This window comes from Polypterus senegalus, chromosome 13 (genome assembly GCF_016835505.1).
Source record: "Polypterus senegalus isolate Bchr_013 chromosome 13, ASM1683550v1, whole genome shotgun sequence".
NCBI classification, from domain to species: Eukaryota; Metazoa; Chordata; class Cladistia; order Polypteriformes; family Polypteridae; genus Polypterus; species Polypterus senegalus.
Window position 1 is genome coordinate 128784227 of NC_053166.1, and position 23593 is coordinate 128807819.

The following is a 23593-nucleotide window of genomic DNA, read 5'->3' on the forward strand; positions in this document are numbered from 1 at the left end:
AAGAATCCATTAGACCCTCTTTCAATTAAATAGTGAACCACATACTTCCAAGGACACCTAGTTGAGACTAAAGGAGAGGGCATTTCAGACTGAATAATGGGATGGGAGAATACAGAACAAACTGTCAAGTTCTGTAGCTAATGTAAAGACCATGGCAATTTTTGAACATATATTAGAATAAAGTTAGCCATTAGCTAACCAAGTGAACTTGATGGACTGAATGTTTCCCGTTTGTATTCAATTATATTATTATGAAAGCAACATAGTAAAAAATGAAAAAAAAAAAAAAATTTTGAAAAAATGTGATTAATGTGGAAACAAATATGGTCAAACAGAGAGACTAATCAAACTATTGGGAAGGACTTTACTTTGTTAAAGTTGCAGGATCTCAAAGTGTGTGGGGTGTGGGGAATAAAAAATAGGAACAAATGTATCTAAAGGAATTTCATTAAAAGTGTGATCAACAATAACAATACAGTTGGGGACCACCAAAAGTCACAATTTTCAGCTTAGACTGAATGACTTGGTGAGCTTCTAAAATAAATTAAAAAAGAAAGCAACTGAATAAATGACAAAGGAAAACAGTTTTTTTTTGGACTGAGGAAAATCTTAATACAGGGGTAGCCATTTACAAGGCTGTATTTATATTTAAAATTTATTTGATCAACCGACTGGTATGCCACCTTAAAAAATAAAAAATAAAAATTCTCAATGTTTCCAGGCTGAGTACTAAATGTTTAGTTGCTTTGCTTTCTCTGTGATATTTTATTTGTGCGCTCCAGTGTCTAGAAGCATTTTTCTTTTGTTCAACATAAAATATTCTGAGGAAAACAGAGTACCACAGACTTCATATAAATAACTGCACAACTATAAACTCTTTTATTATGTAATGTGAACATGTCATGTGAACATTTTAATTTTAACACTTTGCTTTGCACATAAAAAGTGTCAGACCAAAATAGCAATCTGTGTGTTTAGATGCACTTTGTGTTGATTGTTGAATGATAACAGAGGTGAATTCCACAAAATAGTGATTAAAAGACATAAAATAAAACAGTAGCTTCATTGACCCCTGATGGTTTAGGACAGAAATGTTTTCAAGAAGGCAAATTGGGGAAAGAAATATAAATATATGTCTCAAACTCGAGTGTTAGCATTTACTTTGGGTAGTGTACAAATAAACAAACATATATGCATTCAGTATGTATGTAGCTAAAAAATTAAAAACTAATTTCCTAAAGATAAAATACAGTTTAAAATGAGATCACATGCATCATATTCTTACATGTAAACTAGTTCAGACTCCCGCCTCATGAGGAGCTGCTTCTGCCGGATTAGGTTAAACCAGTCCACCATTAGCACATCTTCCTTTTCATCTGAAGGGAAACAGCAAAGAGGAATTCAATCAGAATCGTAGATCACGAGCATCACTATCACTTTTAAAATGGACTTCTTGAAAAGCTGTACATAGAAATAAACACACTGGGTCAGTTGCAGTGTACCTAAGATAGAAACCAACTAGCTGCAGATCAAGACCAGACTACGTAGTGTGGTATTAAGAGAAGATGATCCTCCGGTCTAAGTGCAGTGAAAAGCGGAGCAACGTCAGTCAAAAGGTTAATCAATATGTAGCTAGTCTTTTTTGACTTTGTGTTTCACCTCCCAATTGCTCAGCTGGTTATCTAATTGTCAGTTAATGGCTTTCGCACCAGTAGCTAACATCTAGCCCTCACACAAATAATGACATGCCACTACACATTCCTCTTGATTTAGAGGGATAGTACACAGGGAAATAAGTACATTCTCAAATAATTTTGATTAAAAAAAAATAAGCAGCAGATCAAATGGAATATCACATTCATTATTGTAAACATTATTCACTTCGAGCATAAGAAAAGACCCTGAAATCCGTACACAGAATGTAATGAGGACGAGAGGTACACATTAGTAGAATCATATCTGAAGCATAATTTTTTCTTTGTATCTTACTTCCAATTACATAGATAATACAAAAGAGTGCATACTGGTCATCCATTATGCAGCCAGCATTTCCTAATAACTGAATAAATCCAGAAGTCACCAAAGTTATAAAACACCTAGTCAGAGGTTAGACAAGATTCATAAAGAATGTTCCATTCAAGCACAAACTTACCGAGCAAAAGCTCTTAATAATACATATTGTGACAGATCCTTTATCAGATCTGTAGGATGGCCATGAAGATGCCACTTTGAAGGAATAAAGCATAGAAGAAGGCATAATGTGCACTTTCTGAACTGGTAGCCAAGTGATTTCCTATTAGGGACTCCAACTTTGCATCTCTTTAACTGAAGATTAATAATTACATGTATGTTGATCCACATTTTCCTATTCTGTTACATTATGCAATATAAATATTTACATGAATTACTTGTCTTTTTCTATGGTATTGAAATAAAAACATTTGATTCAACATTGCACCCTACTTCAGTTGAAATACAAATCTAAAATATAGTTTCCATATTTTAAATTAAGGCATATCTTTGCTTTTACATGTCTGTAACAGTCTGTCTGATGTGTAAGGGATTCATTTTGTAACATGAGTTACCTTACTAATCCAAGCTAAACTGGCTCACAAGCTGGTTTAAGTTAGTACACAACTTTCTGCCCCTTCTCAGACTTAACAGTAGAATTACCAGAGCCTACGAAAAAACTCATAAATCCGTCCCACCTTAAATCGTTTCTTAAAATCGTTCACAGCTCTCCACTAGCGTCTTTTGTCATATATATGTGCTGATAAAAATCAGGCTGCAAGCAGTCGGCTATTCCATCCCCCCACCGACTTAGAACATGCACAAACTACTCCCAGCTCATGCCTTGATTGATTTTCTGGGAGTGAAGTGGAGTTTTAAAGTGCAAATAATAGATTCTTGTTTGGAACACACGCATTTCATGTCTGTTCCGTTTCTACAGTAATCTGTGTAAACACATTGTTAAAACAGAAACGTTTTTTATATTCTACTAGTAGGTGACAAAATGTAGGCATAAACTATATAATGTATGAAGCCTGAAGTATCCAAGAAATACTTTCACAAAAGGTACAAATCTAACACAACAATTGCGCTTTTATTAAAGAATATAACTGCAGAAACAAAAAGCCGCCTTAACATGCGACATTGACAGCCGTTTATTATGACTGCCTCCGTGGCAGAATAGAATCAGCTGCCGACTGGGAATCAAAAGGTCGCGAGTTCGATCCTGCACCACTCCGTTTTGCGAAGTAAACTGCTCTTAGTCTTACTATTTTAGAATAAAAACAAACATACACTTGATTTCAGTCTGGAACAGCCGGTGTAATTTATACTTGTAAAGGTTAGCTTTGGTTTTTTTTTTAAGTCAGTTTTATTATCTCAGCCGCGTTCACGAGCCCAAACACACCCCACCCCTGCATCTGACACTGCTGTTTTCACATAGACGCACGGTAACAGAGGTAAACTCAGCTCCCTTCTACATCGGAGCAAGAATGCACATACCATTGCTTGCATACTAAAGTGTCAGCAGGCACTTTTCGTGGCATTACACACATTTTTGAGCATGCCCTCTGCACACTACTTGTGACTTTAGGCTTTAGGAAGTAAGTAAATAAAGGAAAATCGTGTCATAAAATGATTTCTTCAAAACGTTGAATGTTATTTATTTATATGATATGATTTTTTATGATTTATGATATTTATTCTCCTAATGTAATCAGACCACATCACTGAACTCATAATGCAGTAAGGGCATCTAGCGAGAATAAGGCTGCTATTCTTAATTATAAGCCGTTACATTCCATTAACGCACAAGTTCTATGTGATGCCAAGATGAGGTTTACAAATATCACATTAACCCCTGATGCATTTATTAAGAGACAAACTAGCATAGGTAGACCTCAGGTTTTCAGATGTTGTATACTATTTGTTGTATCAGCAATTGCACATGTATGAGGTTGATTAGCATCGAGGCATGTTCATGAATACACGTTTACAAGGTGATTGTGATTTATAAAGGGTAAAGCAAGTAAAAATGTTTGTAAGGCAGGTTTTATAAACCATTTTTTTTTTCTGGTGTACACATTTTCCCGTTTTATTTTTTGGCATGCACATATTTCCATGCTGAAATCCACACAAAGTTTTATAAATCAGGCCCCTGGTGCCCAAATTGTAAAGCTTACTATACATATCTTGCAGTAAAAAAATGCCCTACTGCATTTTTGAAATTTTGATTTTAACATGACAGTGTTTTTCCCACTTTACATTTCACATCAAATTATTAACAACAGAATAAACCCATTACCCAGTGCACATGAGAATTAAATTGTTAAATTAAAACCCAATACTTACAAATTGTGCTCGCAAACAAAGGCACTGTATACAACTGATTTGTAATCTCTGCAATTGCTCCCTAAAAGGCCTTGTGCTATCTGTTACAATAAAGACTGAAGCACTGTCATTGACGAACAAAAGGAAGACCATTTAAGACCAGTCAATCTATCAAGAATGTTTGAATAACCGATTGCTAAGTCATCTCAATATATTATTCAGATACTTTTTAAAAGGTGCCAAGGTTTCTGCATCAACCCACATGACTCCAAATATCTTGTATGCAAAAAAGTGCTTCTTTAAAACACTTTTTTTTTTAAATTAAGTTCCACCTGTGTTCTTGAATCCACGATTTACTATTGAATTTTGTTGAATCAAATGTATAGATGTATTTGATAATTTTACACACCTAAATTAGGTCCCAGGGCTGCAGCCTTCTCCGCTTGAGAGTACAAGTCCAAATATTGTGGAATATCTACCACCTGAAACCAAAGCCTACACCTAAACTCCAAACACTTTGCCTGTAAGACAACATGGCTAAACAGCAGCAGATAGATCCTTGATAAGGCTGTCAGTTGTATGTCTTACAGGAAAATGTGTGTATCCATTATGACTGATTTCATTCGTCTGATTTCAAGTATGTAGTGACACGTATTTGTCACACAAATCTCAGTTGCTAGCTTAGCTAAAAAATTAGTTGTGAGTGTAAGCCTATTAGCTGTTGCTAGTTGAGTTTTTCATTCTTACATATTCTTGGTAAAATGTGTTTTTTTATATGGCTTGAAAAAGTGCCTCTAAATTTAGTGAGGCACTCTGACTCAAGATAACTAATTAAGAACAGTTTATATAAGAACAGTTATATATAAACTTTTTATCTTTCAACTTTCTCAATTGTGCAACTATAGTCCACAATTTTATAAAAGTCAATCTACCTTTATTTTGAGTGGTCATGGTGTGTAGTGCAGTGGTTAATATAATTTCATCACCAGCATTCTCCATTTTAATTGTCAATGCTAATGGCTCTCTGACTGCAGTTTGCATTTCCTGACGCATCTCAAAGACACGCAGGTCAGGTTGGCCTTGTGTTGGTGTGTATCCTGCAGTGAATGGGTGCTCCATCAGGACTGGTTCCTGATGTTTCCATCTGCATGCTCCATGCAGTCCCAGGTTAGATTAGGCAAATCTGAGAATGTGTTGTTTCATCTTCATTTTGCTATGCAGCACGATAAATGGACTTTCTTGAAGGTTTAGAGATTACATTATAGTGCAAGAGGCAGAAACCATTCTTGTTAACATAAGGCACAGAATCACAAAGCAAGCAAACAGTGAGATACGAGCCACAGAGAAATACATCCACAAGTGATTAGGTGCCTGAACCTTTCAAGTCCATCAGCAAAGCATGACCATAAAACCATCTCAGCTGTCTCTAAACCTTACAATGTATCTTTCTGAGCTTACTTTATTTATTACAGAGGCTCTCTCTGTAGCATTAGGTACAAGGTAGGATCTAGTCCAAGGTAGGAAGGTAGTCCATCACGAGACCCGTTCATTCACACAGGATCAAGGTACAACTACCTACATATTATTGGGATGTGTCAAGAAAACCAATGAAAACCGAATCCGACATGGGAGAACATAAAAACTCTATGTAGATGATCACTGAACTCGGGTCTCCACAGCTGTAACCCAGATTAGCCCAAAAGCTCACACTGTCTACATTGTCTTCCTTTGCTGCCTAATCCTAGCCATCTTTCAAATTAAATGTTTCAAGGACATCAATGCGACACACTCAAAGTGTTTCGTATTCAATACCAAGCAAGCAAGCCGTGAGCCTCTTACGCACAGTTTTACAAGACAGTGCTTCATTTGCAATTTGTCCACATCTTCATTTCTAAAGTATATTAAGCGCCATTATTGGCTTATTTAAGTAATGGGTAATTAGATGCCTGTTTAATATGTTTGCCATCATTCCTTTCACTTGTGCTGTAAGGAAACAAAGACAGGCGCAGTTCACAATATGAATTTGCAAGCAATCGACCGTGCTTATTGTCAAGCCTCACCAATTTTTATTACCTCTCTAAGTGTGTCAAAGTAATAAGAGATGGACATGCAAAAGGTTTAAAGATTAAAATAATAATAATAATAATAATAAAACTCTTCCTTCTTACACTCTTCTCAAGGTCAGCATCAGTTGAACAAAGCGACTTTTTTTTGTCTGTCCTTTTCCATGCAGGCCACACTGCCTAGTGCCTTACTCTATTTCCATTCCACACCTTAATTCTCGAGAGACACAAAGCCCATCAGAAGGAGAGAAGCTGTTGTCGAGAGTTCTATAGCACACAGCTCATTTAGCTTGAGCTGTAATAAATTGACTGTTTTTCTTTTTTTTTTTGGGTCATACCCCTTCAGGCTGGATTGAAACCCCATTTGAAATCCTCCAATGTGGCTACCTCATCTCCCCATGGAAAACAATTGAATGCTACCTAGCCCTCAAAGGCTTCCCAGGTACACTTTGTAAAAATAGGGGCAACCTGACCTTGTACATACACGTGTGCCCGCGCGTGTGTGTGTGCGCTACAGAAAATAAAAAGCAAACTTAAATACTGTTCCACTCTATTGTCTCTTCTTCTTGGAGCACCACCTAGAGGTGAGGGCAAGTAGCAGAGCATTGCGAGAGTGAACATATACGCATCACTTTTTATTACTTGGACATTTGCACTAAAAACTTTCAGTTTTGGCTCCTGCACCTTTCTTTAATAATCTTCCATTTCATCATGGTAGTTAGTAAAAAAAAAAAAACAAGCAAAATGACACCTTTTATTGGCTAACTACAAAAATTGCAACACGCAAGCTTTCGAGGCAACTCAAGATGTAATCAATTAATGAATGAAATGTAATGAAGAAGGGGCCTGAGTTGCCTCAAAAGCTTGCGTGTTGCAATTGTTTTAGTTAGCCAATAAAAGGTTTCATTTTGCTTGACTTCTCAATACATCCATAATGGCTAACACGACACAATACCCTAGTACAATCATGGCAGTAAAAACAGTTATTACCCATGTGACGGTTCGCCAAACTGGCAAGGAGGTGCCAGTGACAGCAGGAGCTTTGCATGAGACAGATCTGACAAGACCAGCTAAATAGGAACCATGTGGGTAAGCAGCGATTAGTGGTCTGTGTATCTCATACAGTTATAAAGCACACCAGATGTAATTATTCTTAGGAACTAACCCAAGAGAGAGGGCATAGGGGAGAAAAAAAAAAAAAAAAATCAGCAAGTGGTTAGAACTCTACAAAGCGATGAGGTGGCAGTTCACGGCTTCCACATGTAGAGTGGGTCAGTTATTCGATAAACTAATAAAAAAAAAATTAACACCATACACTAGCAGACAGTAATACAGCTGCTGTCCAGAAGGTCTGAGGGGATGAACAAGGTACTGCTGTGGTCGATTGGTTTTTTATTTAAACAAATGGGCTGAATGTAGTTTTAATTTTAAAACAGTCTGATGTCTTTATTTAAACAAACAGTATAAGTGTTTTTTTAAACAGTGCAAATGACTTCATTACTAACAGTAGCCTATAGAATGTGCATATGTATTTAAATAAACAGCAATATTTTTAGCTCTACTGCAAAAGGTAGTCTATAAATAAACAAATAAATGGCTATGGTTATAAAGTGCTTATAAAAAAAAAATACTATGCCCCAGATGTGGACTAGGAGGCTGAAAACAAAGACGCAGAGGCGACCTACCAAATAAAATCATTGGGGTGATTGTGTTTTAAGACTGTCTACATGTTGATTACATTTGAGAATTTAACGATGACCTTCCTGAAGTAATGCCAACAAATTAAATCTTTTAAATTCTTTGTCTCTTCTTTATTGTTTGGTTTGAATCAGAATGACTTTTATTCGCAAATTTAACATGGTAGCTTTGGAGCAGCTTCTAACATAACACAACATGACAGGCCATCAGAGCAGCCATTGTTTAGTTGCTGCTTGAAACCGAAATGTGTAAAACATTTTGTGGAATGTACTGAACTTGTACTATAAAGAATTTATTTATTTATAAAGCACTTTAAAAACATCATCAAGGCTGACCAAAGTGCTGTACAATAAAAACCCAACATATTAAAACACACAATAACCAAGGGTAAATGAAACAGAAACACATAAGAGCTGAAAAGATCCATAATAAAAAGTACACAGATAGCCAACATATCATATGGGGTTAAATGCCTGACAGTAAAAATGTGTTTTTAAATAGGATTTAAAGACAGCTAGCGAAGGAGCCTGCCTAACGTGCAACAGCAAATCGTTCCAGAGTTTTGGGGCTGCAACTGAAAAAGCCCGATCACCTCGGGATTTGCATCGTGCCTTGGGAAGACGTAAAAGGATCCGGTCTGCTGACCTGAGAAATCAAGATGGTACGTAAGGGTGCAGTTTGAATATCCCCTTGGGATTTCTAAAGCATTTATCTATCTATCTAGCACTTCCGACAAATAAAATGGGGCACAACCATTAAAGGATTTAAAAACGAATACAAGGATCTTAAAATGGATTAGAAAATGAACTGGAAGCCAGTGAAGGGAAGCCAAAATTGGGATAACATGCTCATGCTTTCTTGTGTCAGTTAAAAAAAAAAAAAATCGAGCAGCATCATTTTGCACCAGCGGTAGGCGAGCAATGGAGGCCTGGCTAATTCCAAAAAGAAGCGCATTGCAGTAACCTAGACGAGAGGTTATAAAAGCATGTATCACTGTTTCAAAGTAGCGTTTAGACAAAACAGGCTTGGAAAAAGCAAGATTTTACCACTGTGTTCACATGGCTATCAAGTTTTAAAGTGGAATCCATTTTCACACCTAAATTTGCGATCATGACTTATGAATGCTTTGAAATCACTTCAGTTTTTTTTTTTTTGGTCTGTTGCCTCCCTACTCCCTGGTACATATGTGCTGTTCGACTCATCTTGTTGTCGTTATGCAAGACATTAAGGTTTTTTTGGATTCGCATTTTAGACTATTTCAGGGTCTGAGATTATGATTGTTTTTGATTTCTTATCCTTTACTATGGCTTTAGCCTTCCATGGACCTATGGAGTTAATCCAAATTCATAATATGCGACCCGGAAAATCTCCATACGTGCCATTGGTGGTCAAAATCAGCTAATACAGAAGACAGTACATGTATCAAGGGGATGAAATCCAAGTGAAGTAGGGTGTCCAGGTTTCATGGTAACTGAGCTTGTCTGAAAGATCTTAGGAGTAACTATGCAAAATATGGTCCAAAGTGTTTAGGATTGTATAGGGAATATACAAACATACATACAGATATTCTGTTTCATATTTATAAATTTATCTTTGAGTGTGTCATAGAAACACTAAAAATTTCTACACTTTTTCCACAACGGCATCACTTGAGACAAAATGGTGCCATAAAGACACAGAACAATGCATACGATGCAGCAACGAGGAACAAAGAATGCAAGTATTGCAGACCTCACAAAACAGAAAGGAGGATTGTTGTCTTGTGTTTTATGTACCACAAGAGAATGGAAAAAAGAAACAAGGTCACAGATTTCATCTGGAAAGCATTCATAAATCTCCAGCTCTTTCAGGCAGCAGGTTATTACCCGTCAAAAAAAGGGGAGGTTGGAATATTTTGGAAATGTGAAACTCAGATGGAAAGTTGTCACAATGTAAAATTATAGTTGTGTAATCTGACATCCTCAGACTACTCAGTCATCAAGTTTGACATCCCCTCTGACTAAAAGCTGTGTGATGTGATGCCAGATTAAGCAAATCATATAAACTTGTCAACTGTTGCACTGTACCTCCGTGAGGTGGACCATATTGACCAACCAAACCAAAGTAAGCCTACCGGGCCTAACCCCATAACATTTTTTGACAACAAAGCAAACTCGCTAACAGGAACCGGAAAGAGCGTTTATAAAGAGCACTTAAAACTTTCCACTGCTAAGTCACTGGCAGTGACCTGAGGTCTGAACCCTTAATGTAAAATTTATGTAGACATTATGGGAAAAGAGGCTGCCATTAGATAGGATTGGGAATAAAAAAAAAAATACATACAAATAAAGAAATAAATATAAAACTATTGGATTGGAAAACTGGGGTGGGTGTCCCCATTTTTAAGAAGGAGGACCAGAGGATATATGCTTCAGCTTTACACACTACTCAGCCTCCCTGGGAAGTCCGATGCTTGGGTGCTAGAAAGGGGAAAGCATCAGTTGACTAAACCTTGGATTCATGAGGAACAATGAAATTTTCATCCCATTTGCAGAACACTGGAACAGCTCTTTAACCCTTATGAATAAATCTGGATGGTTCATAGCAGTATGCCCAATGGATCTACGTGCGGTTTGTGAATTTAGAAAAGGCATAGGACTGTGTCCCTCAGGGTGTCCTGTGGAGGGTGAGCCTTCTTTTCTACTGGGCCTGAATAGCCTGCAACTGGAGAAACAGCTGGGGTTGCATTACTAGCACTAAGGCAGATTTGCTCCCAGTAGTTGTGGGACTCCGTCAGAGCGGCCCTTTATTACTGATTCTGTTCATAATTTTTATATTTTGTACATATCAAGCATTTTCTCAACACTGATATGTTAAAGTCTGATTATAAATTTGGTATTTTTCCAAATATGCTTTGATGCTTTTTCATTTTTATAATTATTCCCAAATAATATTTTTATACTAAGGACTACTTACTAACAAGCAGAGCTGTCCATCTGAGATGGCAAGTGCAAACATACAGTAGCCATACATATTCTGTGCATTAACAAACAACAGTGAGCACTATAATACTTTCATGTAAAGACCCCCCAATACACCACACCTCCATACTACCTGACCAACAGTTATTAGTTCAGATACAATGCCAGCACCAGCTTAACCCACCTCCCTCGCAACTGCGAAGCTGTTTCTCCAACTCTACACCCTGCTTCTCCAGGTCGTCAAGCTGTTTTTCAATATCTTGCAGCTCTTCTTGAATCTTTTCCTCTGGGATGTAGTCTTGTCGATTCTAACAAATAAAACAAAAAGAGATGTTAAGAATTCTGTTTGCCAAAAGATTTAAAAATGTTATTATGCAACTATAGGGAAACATTAACAACCTCCATAAATTTACATTTATTAGTCATTTAAACATACATTGTATTAAAAGCTGCTTGCTTTTTTCCTGCATTATAAACGGACTGATTTTATTCCAAAATTAACAGTACATTACAGGAAAATGCACTAGTAAGCCTTTGAAAAATTTCACAAGTCACACACCATACCCAGCATGGTCAATATTTACCAGGCCATTTATTTTCAGTGCGAGAATGAGAAAAACAAAAAAAAAATACAGTAAAGCCATATGACCATGGAGACGTTTTTCAATGTTGGTAAATTCCAAGATACACATATTTAGCTATAATACACGTTTTTATTACATGCATACTTATGAAATATTTTAAAAACAAAAAGGTTATCTGTTAAACTCAAATGCTCAAATCATCTCCTTGTGTCAGCATACAGATCCCTATAATCTGGTGCCTTGGACTGCTTTCCCACTGGCCTAATATTGGAATGGTTTTGTAGAAAACTTGTGTGCCACCATTTATACATCACTGTGGCCAACCGAAAAATGGCCGTTTCTAACCTAGACCTGTGGTATAGCGGGTCCACAGCGTTCTCGTAAGGGCCTATTTTAAATAAATAATCACTGCTCTTGAGGCAACTTCGTGAGGGGGCGTAGTGGTTGTGGCATGCCGCGGGGTGATCTGTGGTGTGGGCGTTTCTCGCCGAGTGCACAGGTGAAGAACTGCCCACATCCATGATTATTCCCGTCGCAAATTTGTTACAGCTGCTCTGGCCCCTCGCATTATAAAAAAGAAGCGCGAGTCGGTTAAGGGGAGGAAAAAAAAAGGGAGATCGAAAAAGAAGTAAAAGGAGGTTGGGAGCAGGAAGCAGGCGAGCAATTCGGTGCAGTAGGAAGCGGGCGAGTGCTCGCAGGCAGCTGAAGGCAGCCTGGGTGTTTGGCCAACACCTGGGAGAAGTGGTTGTGGTCGTCCCCGCAGAAGTTTGTTTTGAAGGGCGGGAGTGACCGGGAAGGTGCAGAACTCTCCGCAGACGGTGGCGGGAGTCGGGACTTGGGACACAGTGTCCCCAACATGAGAGCCTTGGCCGTTAAGAGATTCCCAAATCGCTGTCTGGAGGAGCCGACCGGAGCCAAGGATCGGTGAGGCAACTGACAGCAGTAGCAGGTGTAAAGAAGGTCAGCTGCAGAGAGAGAGCGCGTCTCCCTTGTTGCGGGGCCCTGATGGGTGAAGCAGGAGAGACGCTAGTTTTAAACGAAGGCACCGGGTTTGTCATTTGTTTTTAAAGACTGCTTCCTGAACGTTTTAACCTCGTTTTAAAGGATTGTTTTTTTCTTATCGTTATTTTAACTTCCACGTTTTACTTTTTATTGGATTATTTATTTGGACTTTGAATTACTACACTATTTATTGAACACTGTTTTGAATTCATAAAAAGCACTTTTTCACGTTGTACCATCCCCTTGCTCAGTTATTGCCTACACTGACTAGCTCATCGGTGACATTACCGACGGTGTTGGGTTCAAGGCCTTCCAAATAGTGATGGGAGCATGGAGCCAGAACCCACATCGTCACAAGACCCTAACAAACAGAAAACCCCTAATCAAAAATACCACAACAAAGTCTGTACAGAATTTTTTCAAAACATAGCAAGATCTAATCAGTAATTATTTAAAATAAGCTCTTAAGCACAGAGGAAGCAATTATTTCTGTATTTCTTTGTCTTCTGCATTCATCTCTATTGGCTTATCAAACTTATTAATTTAGGTATGTTTACAAGCTTTACATTTTACGCAGTTTGTCTTGCTCTCTCTCTCTCAGGGGTGGGGGTCGACTTGTTTTTAACTCAATTTTACTTTTTGTAAAAATTGATTTGTATGGAATGATTGCAATAAAATTAATAAAACTTCAAAAAAAAAAAAAAAAATACCACAACATACGTTAAAGTGCTCTGAGATTTTGTGATTTTGTCTTTTAGTTCAGCAAAATGTGCAAATATATGTATATAGATAACTTTGGGGTTTATTATGGGAGTATGTGGAGGGATTTGTTTTAAGAAAGTGGTACGGCCAGAAATTATCTATTTAGTTGAGACATGGGTAGTAAAGGAAGCACAGGAGAAAAAGCTAGATGTGTCAGGAATGAGAATGTTGAGACAGATGTATGGAGTTACATAAAAAGGATAGAAGAAGAAATTAGACAATCAGAGATACAACAAAAGTGGCAGATATATCTAAGAGAGTGAAGGAAAGTAGCCTGAAGTGGTATGGACATGTGATGAGGACAGAAAATGAATATGTGGGCAGAAGAGTGTTGGGAACGAAAGTACAGGGGAAAAGAGAGCAAGGGAGGCAAAAGTGGAGGGGGATAGACAAAGTAAAAGAGGACTTGACGGAAACGGGTTTGACTAGCGAGGAGGTGCAGGGCCGAGCTGTTTGGAGAAGGCTGATGAAATGTATTGACCCCATGCAGAAATGAGAAATGATGAAGAGGAAGAGGTTGAGAGATTTGTGTCAATATACTGTAGATTGCTTGATGTGCTTAACACTCATTATGTAGCTTTTTCCCCCAGCATAATTTAATACTTAAATAAAGGACTCAGTTGAAACAAGATTGTTTGATGTTGGCCTTGTTGTGAACATTTATCTCAGTCTTGAAATTGTCTGAAGTTTTGGCAGGTCATCCTTAGTTGTCATGTTTATGCTTGGAATTAGGGTTAGGGTTACAAAGATTAGGGTTTGGGTTACCCTACAAAGACAATTTAAGATTTGATGGTCCTTGATAATACCTTGCATTTAAGAGGGATTACCACCTAGCAGTGAGACAAATATCATCCTTAAGTATCAGAAATAATAAACAAAAAAGAAATTCAAATTTATAACTCAGGGCTGTACAGCTGTCACAGCTGTTGGACTGGTTAGCATGAAGGAGTGGCAAAGAGCAGAACTCTCATCAGTAAGACAAATCCATTTCCGTCTGAGATCTTTGCCTTTCATTAAGCCTTTCCGCACCATTCAATAATGGCTCATGAGGGCTACAAAATGCCCTTTGAACTCGGCAGGATTTCCTTCACGACAGTTGTATTCAAAGCTGGTAATTTATTTTACTTTTGTTGCTTAACTGAAATAGCTTCTTTTTCAGTCTAAAATAAAAAAAAAAAAAGTTCACAGGGGGGAAAAAAATAAAATAGGTGACCTTGCCTGCTGGTTAAATATACTTGGTTCCATATTGTGAGTTCTTCTTTGAAACCCACTCACAATCTCGCCCATTAAATAAAAGGAAATGATTACAAAAAAGTCCATCTCGTAAAGTCTCATTAACCCTGTTTGTATATCAGTTAATGAGATTTTTAAACTTACATTTTCCTAAATGTTTGTTAAAAGCAAACTCCATTACCAAAACCAGTGTGGGATTGTGAAACGAGTGACTCTAGTGGGCCTTCAAAGCACAAGAGTCACGGCACAAAGGAAAGAAAAAAAAATCGTAATAATATTAAAAAGGTGCTTAAAGTTGTCTTAAATATCATAATTTGAACAAAGTTATGAGAAAATAAGCATACAGACATGTATTTCTTATTCACAGCGATCAGCTACAATATTAACACAACTGACAGGAGAAGTCAATAACATTGATTATCTAATTACAATGGCACCTGTCAACAAGGGGTAGGGATTTTATATTAGGCAGCAGGTGAACAGTTGGTTCTTGAAGGTGATGTGTTGGAACAGGAAGAATAGGCAAGCATTAGGATCTTAGCAACTCTGACAAGGGCCAAACTGTGATGGCTTGATGACTACGACAGAACATCTCTAAAATGACAGGTCTTGTGGGGGTGTTTCCAGTATGCAGTGATTAGTACCTAGCAAAACTAGTCCAATGAAGGGCTACTGGTAAACTGGTCATGGACACCAAAGGCTCACTGATGTGCATGGCGAGAGAAGTCTAGTCTGGTCTGGTCCCTCAGAAGAGTTTTTGAGGTACACATTTATGAAAAACTTAATGCTGGCCATGAGAGAATGGTGTCACAACACACAGTTCATCACAGCTTGCTGCTTATGGAGCTGTGTAGCCTCAGACCAGTCAGAGTGCCCATGCTGACCTCTGTGCACCACCAAAAGTGTCTAAAATGAGCATGTTAGCATCAGAACTGGACCATGGTACAAATGAAAGAGGGTGACCTGGTTTAATGAATCGCATTTTCTTTTAGATCACATTGATGGGCAGGTGTGTGTGTATTTATTACCTGGGGAAGGGATGGTAACAGGATGCACTAAGCGGAGATAGCAAGCCAGCGGAGGCAGTGTTATGCACTGGACAATGTTCTGCTGAGCAAACTTGTGTTCTGGCATTCATGTGGATGTTACAGTGACATGTACCACCTACTTAAAGATTGTTGCAGACCACATACACCCATTCATGGCAACAGCAATTTCTGATGGCAGTGGCATCTTTCAGCAGGATAACACGCCTTACCACACTGCAAAAGTTGTTCAGGAATGGTTTGAGAAATATGAGACACAGTTCAAAGTGTTGACTTGGCTTCCAGATTCCCCAGGCCTCAGTTTAATCAAGCAGTACGTTTCCATGGAGGTCCCACCTTGCAACTGCAGGACTTAAAGGATCTACTGGTACTATCTTGGTGCCAGATACCACAGAATGCCTTCAGAGTAACTTTCCTCAACGGGTCAGAGCCGTTTTGGCGGCACATTGGTTTACAGAATATTAGGCAGTTGGCTTTAATGTTGTGGCTGATCAGTGAATATGAATATACATATTATATTATGATTAAGCCTATGAACCTCAGACCGTGAAGTTGTGGGTTCAGACCCCACTACTGACACTGTGCAACTATAAGCAAATCACTTCACGTGTCTATGCTCTAATTTAAAAAAAAAAAAAAAACAAACAAAAATGTAAATAATTGAATCTCAAATGCTGTAAGCTGTGTTGGGTAAAGGCATTAATAAAATAATAAAATATAATATAAATATGTATAACCACACAATATACACATGCATTTTTTTCTAATGAATATAAAGGTTTGTCTCAAGTAAAAGAAGATATAGAACTTAATGAGGTTAAACTGACTAATAGGATTTTGACTGCTACACTCCCCTGGCTGTCTGTTCCTTGATAGAGAAAGCAAGTTTACATCTCTGTGGACAGGGAAGACACTTGGGGATAAAACATTTCTGTTTAGACTGCAGGGCTGAAGGTGTCAGCTTCTCACAATAAACATTTACCTTTGGAGATTTCAGTCCAGGACTGGAGATTTGTTCAGGAGATGTAATCTTTGGGTGTTCCACTTTTACATTTGCTAGAATAAAAAATAAATATATCAATAATAATAGCTTTTTGACTACAAAAACTCTCAAAGGCTATCTAGTAATATTGGGTTGACAAAGTTTTCCAGTTTTACCTGGACTAGCCCTATCACCTCAGAGTCATTTCATTAAGGTTTGCATTATCAATCTTTAGATGGTGTCTTTTCACAAAGAGTACCGTATAAACGCAGAACACTACAGAAACACACTATTATAGAGCATATTTACATACTGAACACAATTTCAAAGGACTTCACAGGTATAAAACAATTCCTTCAATATTTTTTAATCCTGGACCTCTCAGACTAACAGTCACAGAAGTAACCAAGGAAGTCTGAAGGAGCATCCTTATGATTTACAGTCCTGCACCTCAACAGCTAAGCCATTGAGTCTGACAAGCCCATTCAACGTATCACAAAATCTAACCTGATGGAATATAGGATTTATTTTCGTCAAAGTCAGTTATCAAATTTTTGTTTATTAAATTACTTTAACAGTGAGTCATTAATAAAGAACTAACAATAGAATGCAGACCTCATTAAACCCATGCATTTTAACAGCACTTTACAATTTCATGGAATTATAAATGTAGCCCAGATATGCTTGTGCTGGCTCAGTAGCTTTCATATACAGCAGATTTTAATTTAAGTTTCGTAAAAGTTATGCTAGCTGTTGGTTGTTGAGGGTCTATGACTAATTGTAGTTCCAATTTATTAAATATGACATTTTTAAAAAAGGTACTTGATGGAGCATTCAAATCTCGAGTGTCAAACAAAAATTGTTGTCCGTTTTCAACCATGATGGACAGCAGCTCTGCAGCTTTGTCAATAAAGCATGGTTTTGTTGTTTTTAGTGTAACATAAAGGCTGAGCACATACTTATTAACTCAATGCATACACAGAGTAATGGATAATTCCTTTCATCTTACATTAATTTCTGGATAAGTGACTTTACATTTGTATGGTTAACTACAGGAAACGTGAACTGGTGTACAAGTGGCTTGCACATGGATAACTATCCATCCATCCATTGTCCAGTCTGAGCTAACGGAGGAAAATATACAAAATGTACAAGATTCAGGTGACCTTCTCAAGGTACATTCGAAACAGTAAACGAATCTGTAATTGAAGTCTCACAGAATACTTCACAAAGTCACAAATGCTTTTCAATGGGAGAAAAAATAAAAAAGTACACAGCATGCTCTAATCAAGATATCTCAACAAAAACTGAACTTTCCTGATAAATTTCCTTGAAGAGCAAGTGTGCCAAATTTAAAAATCACTCCACTGAAGGCCAGGTTGTTACATGTGGACAGACAGATGGCCAGACAGACATGGCAACCCACAGTAAATACTTCTCACATTATATGCAAACAAACCTAAATAGACTCGCACACTAAATTGGCACAACCCTCAGAGGCCTCTTAAGTGCATCAACAGACATGTAAGAAGTTTCCAAATTAAAAAAAGTAATTCATTGAACACGTTAAATTGGAATGGGATCAGAGGTGTCTCACCACAATACTGTGGGACTGTTTATCAGCATTAGTGTGATGCAACAGCAGAATGTATGATGCAATCGTCTTTAGCGCTTGTAAGTATCAGCAGCCTTTAGGCACATGGGGAATGCAGTTGTGTTTTCTATGGAGTAATTCAGCATTAAATTATTTTTAATGACTCTTCAACAATAGGGGCCATTAATTGCATTTTTTAATGCACAACAAAACATTTTTTAAAGAAAAACTTAGAAAATCCATTATGTCTGGTATTTATACATGCACACATACATGTACATGACATATTACATAACATTGTATATTATACTGCACACATGAGGTATTTTATAACACACTTCCCAAATTTGGTGCTGAATGCAAGATCAAATCACAAATTAAACTATCCTTTACTGTTCACTTATGGGAAAAACATCATAACAATATACTGTACGGAGACTGGGGATCCACGCCCAAGGTGAATCCTTTGTGGAGTTTTGTATGTTCTCCCCAGATCCAATTGTGCTCATCCTGCCACAGGCTAGTGCCCTATCCAGGGACTGTTTCTGCCTTGCACCCGCTGACTTCTGCGTTAGGTTCTAGCTGCCCATTAACCCTTCCTTAGACGAGTAGTTTAAGTAAATGGATGGATCATACCAATATGCTAAACGTACACAGGGATGACAAAATAGCTGACAAAGTTACAACCATGAAAAGCATTTAATACAAATAAATGTGCACCATAATATTTATGGAGCTACTTTAAATATTGAGGCTATGGATCTGTGCTGGTATCCAGAAGGTTGCCGGTTCGAATCCCCATCACTGCCAAAAGAGATCCTACTCTGCTGAGCCCTTGTGCAAGACCCTTAACCTGTAATTGCTCCAGGGGCACTGTACAATGGCTGACCCTGCGCTCTGACCCCAAGGGGTATGCAAAAACTAACAAGTTCCTAATACAAGAAATAAAGAACAAAAAAAAAGTCACTTACTGAAACCCAACACACTTGTATAAAAGTCACCCTATATGCAAAGAGTAAAACAGCAAACAGAAATGCAATCTGAAACTGCACCATTTCCATGGTTTTCCAACTAGACCAGTCCATCTACATATACTGTATAAGTAAAACAGATGTGTGGATGACTAGCTGTGCTAGACAGGCTAAAATGTAAGCAACGCAGACCCCAGCTTTAACGTTTGCAGTGCATCATGCAATGCATATAACTCTGTTATGTGACAATTGTTCTGGGATTCAAAAAAGTAGTGTTAATGTTTGTGATGCAAAGTTTATTGGAATGACAAATGCAATGCACGTTATTACTAAACATGTCTGTGATGCGCCATCTATTGGAATGACAGAGACATAGCAACTGGATGGACACAAAGACACTTATCCTTCAATTAAGGTAGTCATTCCATGTTTCTGTTCCAGTATGTTGGTAATGCTGAAAGCTTTGCAGGGGCTACAGAATCTAGTGATGGTCTTGCTGCATTCAAGTGCCATCAGACAGACTGTAAATATGGGTTTCTGAATGAACACCCAATGAAACTCAGAGTTATCTATAGGGCAAATCAGAGAGAGATGAGAAAAAAAAAAAGAAAACTTCCCAAATTATTTTATATAATGCTGACTTTTTCACACTGAACACAATTCCAAAGGACTTTACAGGTAAAAGTGAATTGTATAAAATCAAAAATATAACCTAGTCAGTCAAAAATGTAGTTTTTATGGTCAAATTGCATTTGGAGTGATGTGATACATATCTAATATGCTTAGTTTGCTCTTTAGTTTAAATACACACACACAAAATTTTTTTTTTTTTTGCAGATAAAGTAACAAAATCAACAGCAACCTTGCGTTTTTATTAAAAGTTGAACTGGAAATTCACAGAAGTGGGAAGGTGAAGTGTTACAAGCTGGAATGCGAAAAGGTTCGGTAGGATGGGAACGTAGTGTTTTATGGGGCTGCTGCACAAAAAGGGTGATTTGGGCCATCAGCGTTAAATGCAGAGGGGTCTGCTGCTTTGTAAGCCAAAGGTATATGAAAACACTGAAATGGGAATTCAGACAAACCATTTAAAATTTTAGGCAACCCAGTCAAACTCTAAAAATTGTTGGAGACTGCTTGTGTTAAGTCTCTGCCACTTTTACATTTCAACATGCAGCACATAAAGTTTACCTCTGGTCTTTTTAGAGGGCTTTGTAGCAGAATGATGATGGGAATGTTATGCTGGACTGTCTGTTCCATCATCAAGCTTTATAATGGAAACGTTTTATCTCACTGTCATACCACTGGTCAATGGTCACTCAAGACTATTTTCTAGCTTGTCGATAGATTCCTTGTATTGTGTTCTAACCTATTCTGGCTAAGTAAAAAAAAATACAAATCTGAAATGAAACATGGTTATTGAGGAATTTTCCAAAGAAATGAGAAAACCTAAAACACTATAATTTGGACAGGTTATTGAGATCAGAGTTTAAGATGTTTCTTATAGAAACATGTTAAAGTGTCATGTTATCTAAATGAGGTTTTGTGTTGCGTTAAACTGAACTTCTGGTTTGAAGGAGTTAAAAGGGGCCAGAGCTCCGTATCCTCCAACTTTCTTTTCTTATTGGTGAATTGCAAAATGTACTTAAAATTAACCTTTAATATCAGAAGAGTTTGTAGTGGTAGGATTTCAGCAATGCCAGTCATGAATATTATATTAGTTTTTCTTGTGTTGCTAGTTCTTGAATTAAAAGTTAAGAGACTTACGGGATATTGCTGGAGTTTTGCTTTCTGGCTTAATAGATGGAGTTCCTTGGTTTTCCTTCATTGGAGCAGGAGGCTGAGGAATATGAATAGTTTTGGGGATACTTGGACATTCAGGCTTTGGTGGAGGATTTACGGAATCTTCAACTTTGGATGTTGAGTGGTCTTTACTCTTCTTTTCATTAGGATTAATTGTAGGATTTTTGTTTTTAATGTCTATTGTCCTAAAGAAGTAAATAAATATAAGTCATCAAGAAGCAAAAATGAACTTTTTCAGAGTCATTTGTCCTAAATAGGATACACAAGGTATAGTCTATTTTAAAAGCATCAAAATTTAAGACTATCTGTAATTAAAAAGGGAATTTCTGCAAAATAAAAAGCATTAATTACATAATATTTCTGCCCCTCCCAAACCCATTCCAAAGTCTACAACTCCCTCTTCCCCTCACCTCTTAAATATAGAAGATTTGACTGAAAAGGCACAGAAGATGCTGGATTTTTCCCCAAAGAGCCCCCAGATATTTATTGGGGGGACAGGGGGTTTAAAGGAAGGGAGAAAGCAGATGACTCAGATGCAGAGCTTCGCGGTCATTCTGGCAGCTGGGGAAGAGAAGCAAAGCTGCTGTCTGGGTAGCCAGCCAGTCAGTACTGAAACAGGCCCCGGAGAAGGCAGTGAAAGGCTAGGAATGAAGTTAGAAAAAGTCCATTCAAGTTCAGTTGAGAGAAATTAAAGATGTTTTAAAAGAAATTGAGAAAAAATTAACAAGTACAATATCATTGGGAATTAAAAACAAATAAATTGAAGGGAAGGGGGTTATATGATTATTTGTGCCTACTGACATGCAAGTGTATGGCAGCATGAAGGCATTAAAAATTAAAAATAAGGGAACCAAATTTGGTCCACTTACCCTACAGCCTCCTTTCTTGCCACCGGCTTCAGTTTGGATCTCCAGTCAGAAGGTGACTCCGAAATGCTGCTGTCCATAATACGAGGAGTATCTTCAGACGACAGGAAAACAAGATTTAGTTATTATAGGATTCTTTTACAAGAGTGCCTGCCACAGTTAGCATTACTTCTGTGGTATATCAGGCAATGCAACACACACAAGGCCAGTCCTAGAAGAAACGTATATAAAGTTAAACAACAGATTGTCTGGTATCACTGTCATAAAAGCTAACCTTACTTTTACTAGTAGACCACTGCGTCAGCCCTTTTCCGGAAGTATCGCTGATGTTACTAGGCTTCTTTGGAGTTTCTTCTGAAGGTTTCTTAATCCCAGTGATTTCAATTACAGGAGTCTGCATCCGAAAGGAGGGCTCAATGGCGGAATACGGTCTGGGCGTAGAATTCTTGGGTGTTTTATTCTCAGACTTCCAACTTGTTGTTTCTGTTGCTGGAGTCTTGTTGCCAAACCTTAAACACAAATCAAGAAATAGTGTTTAAAAGAAAAGAAAATGTGAATAGATGTATTTAACAGGGCAGTGTTGCAGGTGTTTGAGCTTATATTTTCACCTGCATTACAATCTAAATAACATTTTTTTTCTTATGTTTCCCATTTTCTAAGTTATGTGGTAAATCAGGGGTCTTAAATTTACAGGATTTAAGCTGTGAAGAACAATGACCTGGGTTGAGGCCTGGGAGTGCCTAATAAACTCCACAGACACCCTGAAAGTCTGAAAAAATAAAATATTTTGGTTGCCCTACAAAAAAAAAAAAAAGTTAGAATATGTTAAAGAGTCTGCAAGAAAATATTGTAGTAGAGTGCAGAAAGCTTTGTACATGTAGGACAGGATGACAGCTGTCTGTGAGCTCTGCACAGATGGGCTGTGTGGCAGTAGATTGTCTGGGACCACATAATTTAGTGGCAGCATCCCATCAGTAAGGAAGTACAGGTAGTCCCCAGGTTACGGACACCTGACCTACAACATACGAACGGGGCTGCGATGCATGCACCTCAGTAACTGCCACTCCGTCATCTTCGGCCCGGGGACGCTGCAAGCGGTGGATGGACAGAGGCTGGAGGGGGTCAATTTCGCTGCTCGTGCAGTGTAGTGTCCATCGGGCGGCTCCAGGCGGCAAGCGGTTTCACTGTCCGTCCCCCGCTGCAAGTGGTGAACCTGTTGTGGCTGAACGGAGGCCATTGATGGTGAACGGGGAGGCGGGGGGTAGCATTGTAGTGTGCCTCGGATGGCTGCGTGTTGAATGGGGGTGGTGGTGCAACGGGATACTGCAGGCAGCATACTATAGTGGAGGTGACTGTGATGTGGGCTGGTGATGAACCGCCCCTCGCTGCCCCCATTCATTCTCAATAGCAAGCCTGCTTGTACTGTTACACACATAGCAGGAAGTTGTCTCTTGTCAGTAGAGGGTGGTCTAGATAGATCTAATTCTGCAGATCCAGATTGTCTGGATGACTTTGATTTATGCGGGGATGATTCCAGTTTGGGGTGAAGACGATTCTTCGTGTCGTCAGTTCGCACACTTCTCGATGGTCCGGGATTTTTCGGGTGGTTTTCTATGTAATAAACTGAATAAGTTATAGCGTAATGAAAATTGCATAATTAGATCTGGACCACCCTATACATCAGACGTGTTGAA

The 23593-nt window shown here is 38.1% G+C and overlaps 1 protein-coding gene across 1 annotated transcript in view; it reads right to left on the reverse strand.

Annotated features, from left to right (window-relative positions):
• The window catches only part of LOC120542237 (MICAL-like protein 2), a 120137-nt gene that overhangs the window by 21197 nt on the left and 75347 nt on the right, over positions 1-23593 (reverse strand). The window contains exons 7-12 of the mRNA XM_039774543.1: positions 22179-22408; positions 21903-21993; positions 20998-21218; positions 16669-16742; positions 11244-11367; positions 1286-1376 (exon numbers count right to left, since the gene is read on the reverse strand). Coding sequence (XP_039630477.1) covers positions 1286-1376; positions 11244-11367; positions 16669-16742; positions 20998-21218; positions 21903-21993; positions 22179-22408 — 831 coding nt within the window. The remainder of the gene's footprint in view (positions 1-1285; positions 1377-11243; positions 11368-16668; positions 16743-20997; positions 21219-21902; positions 21994-22178; positions 22409-23593) is intronic.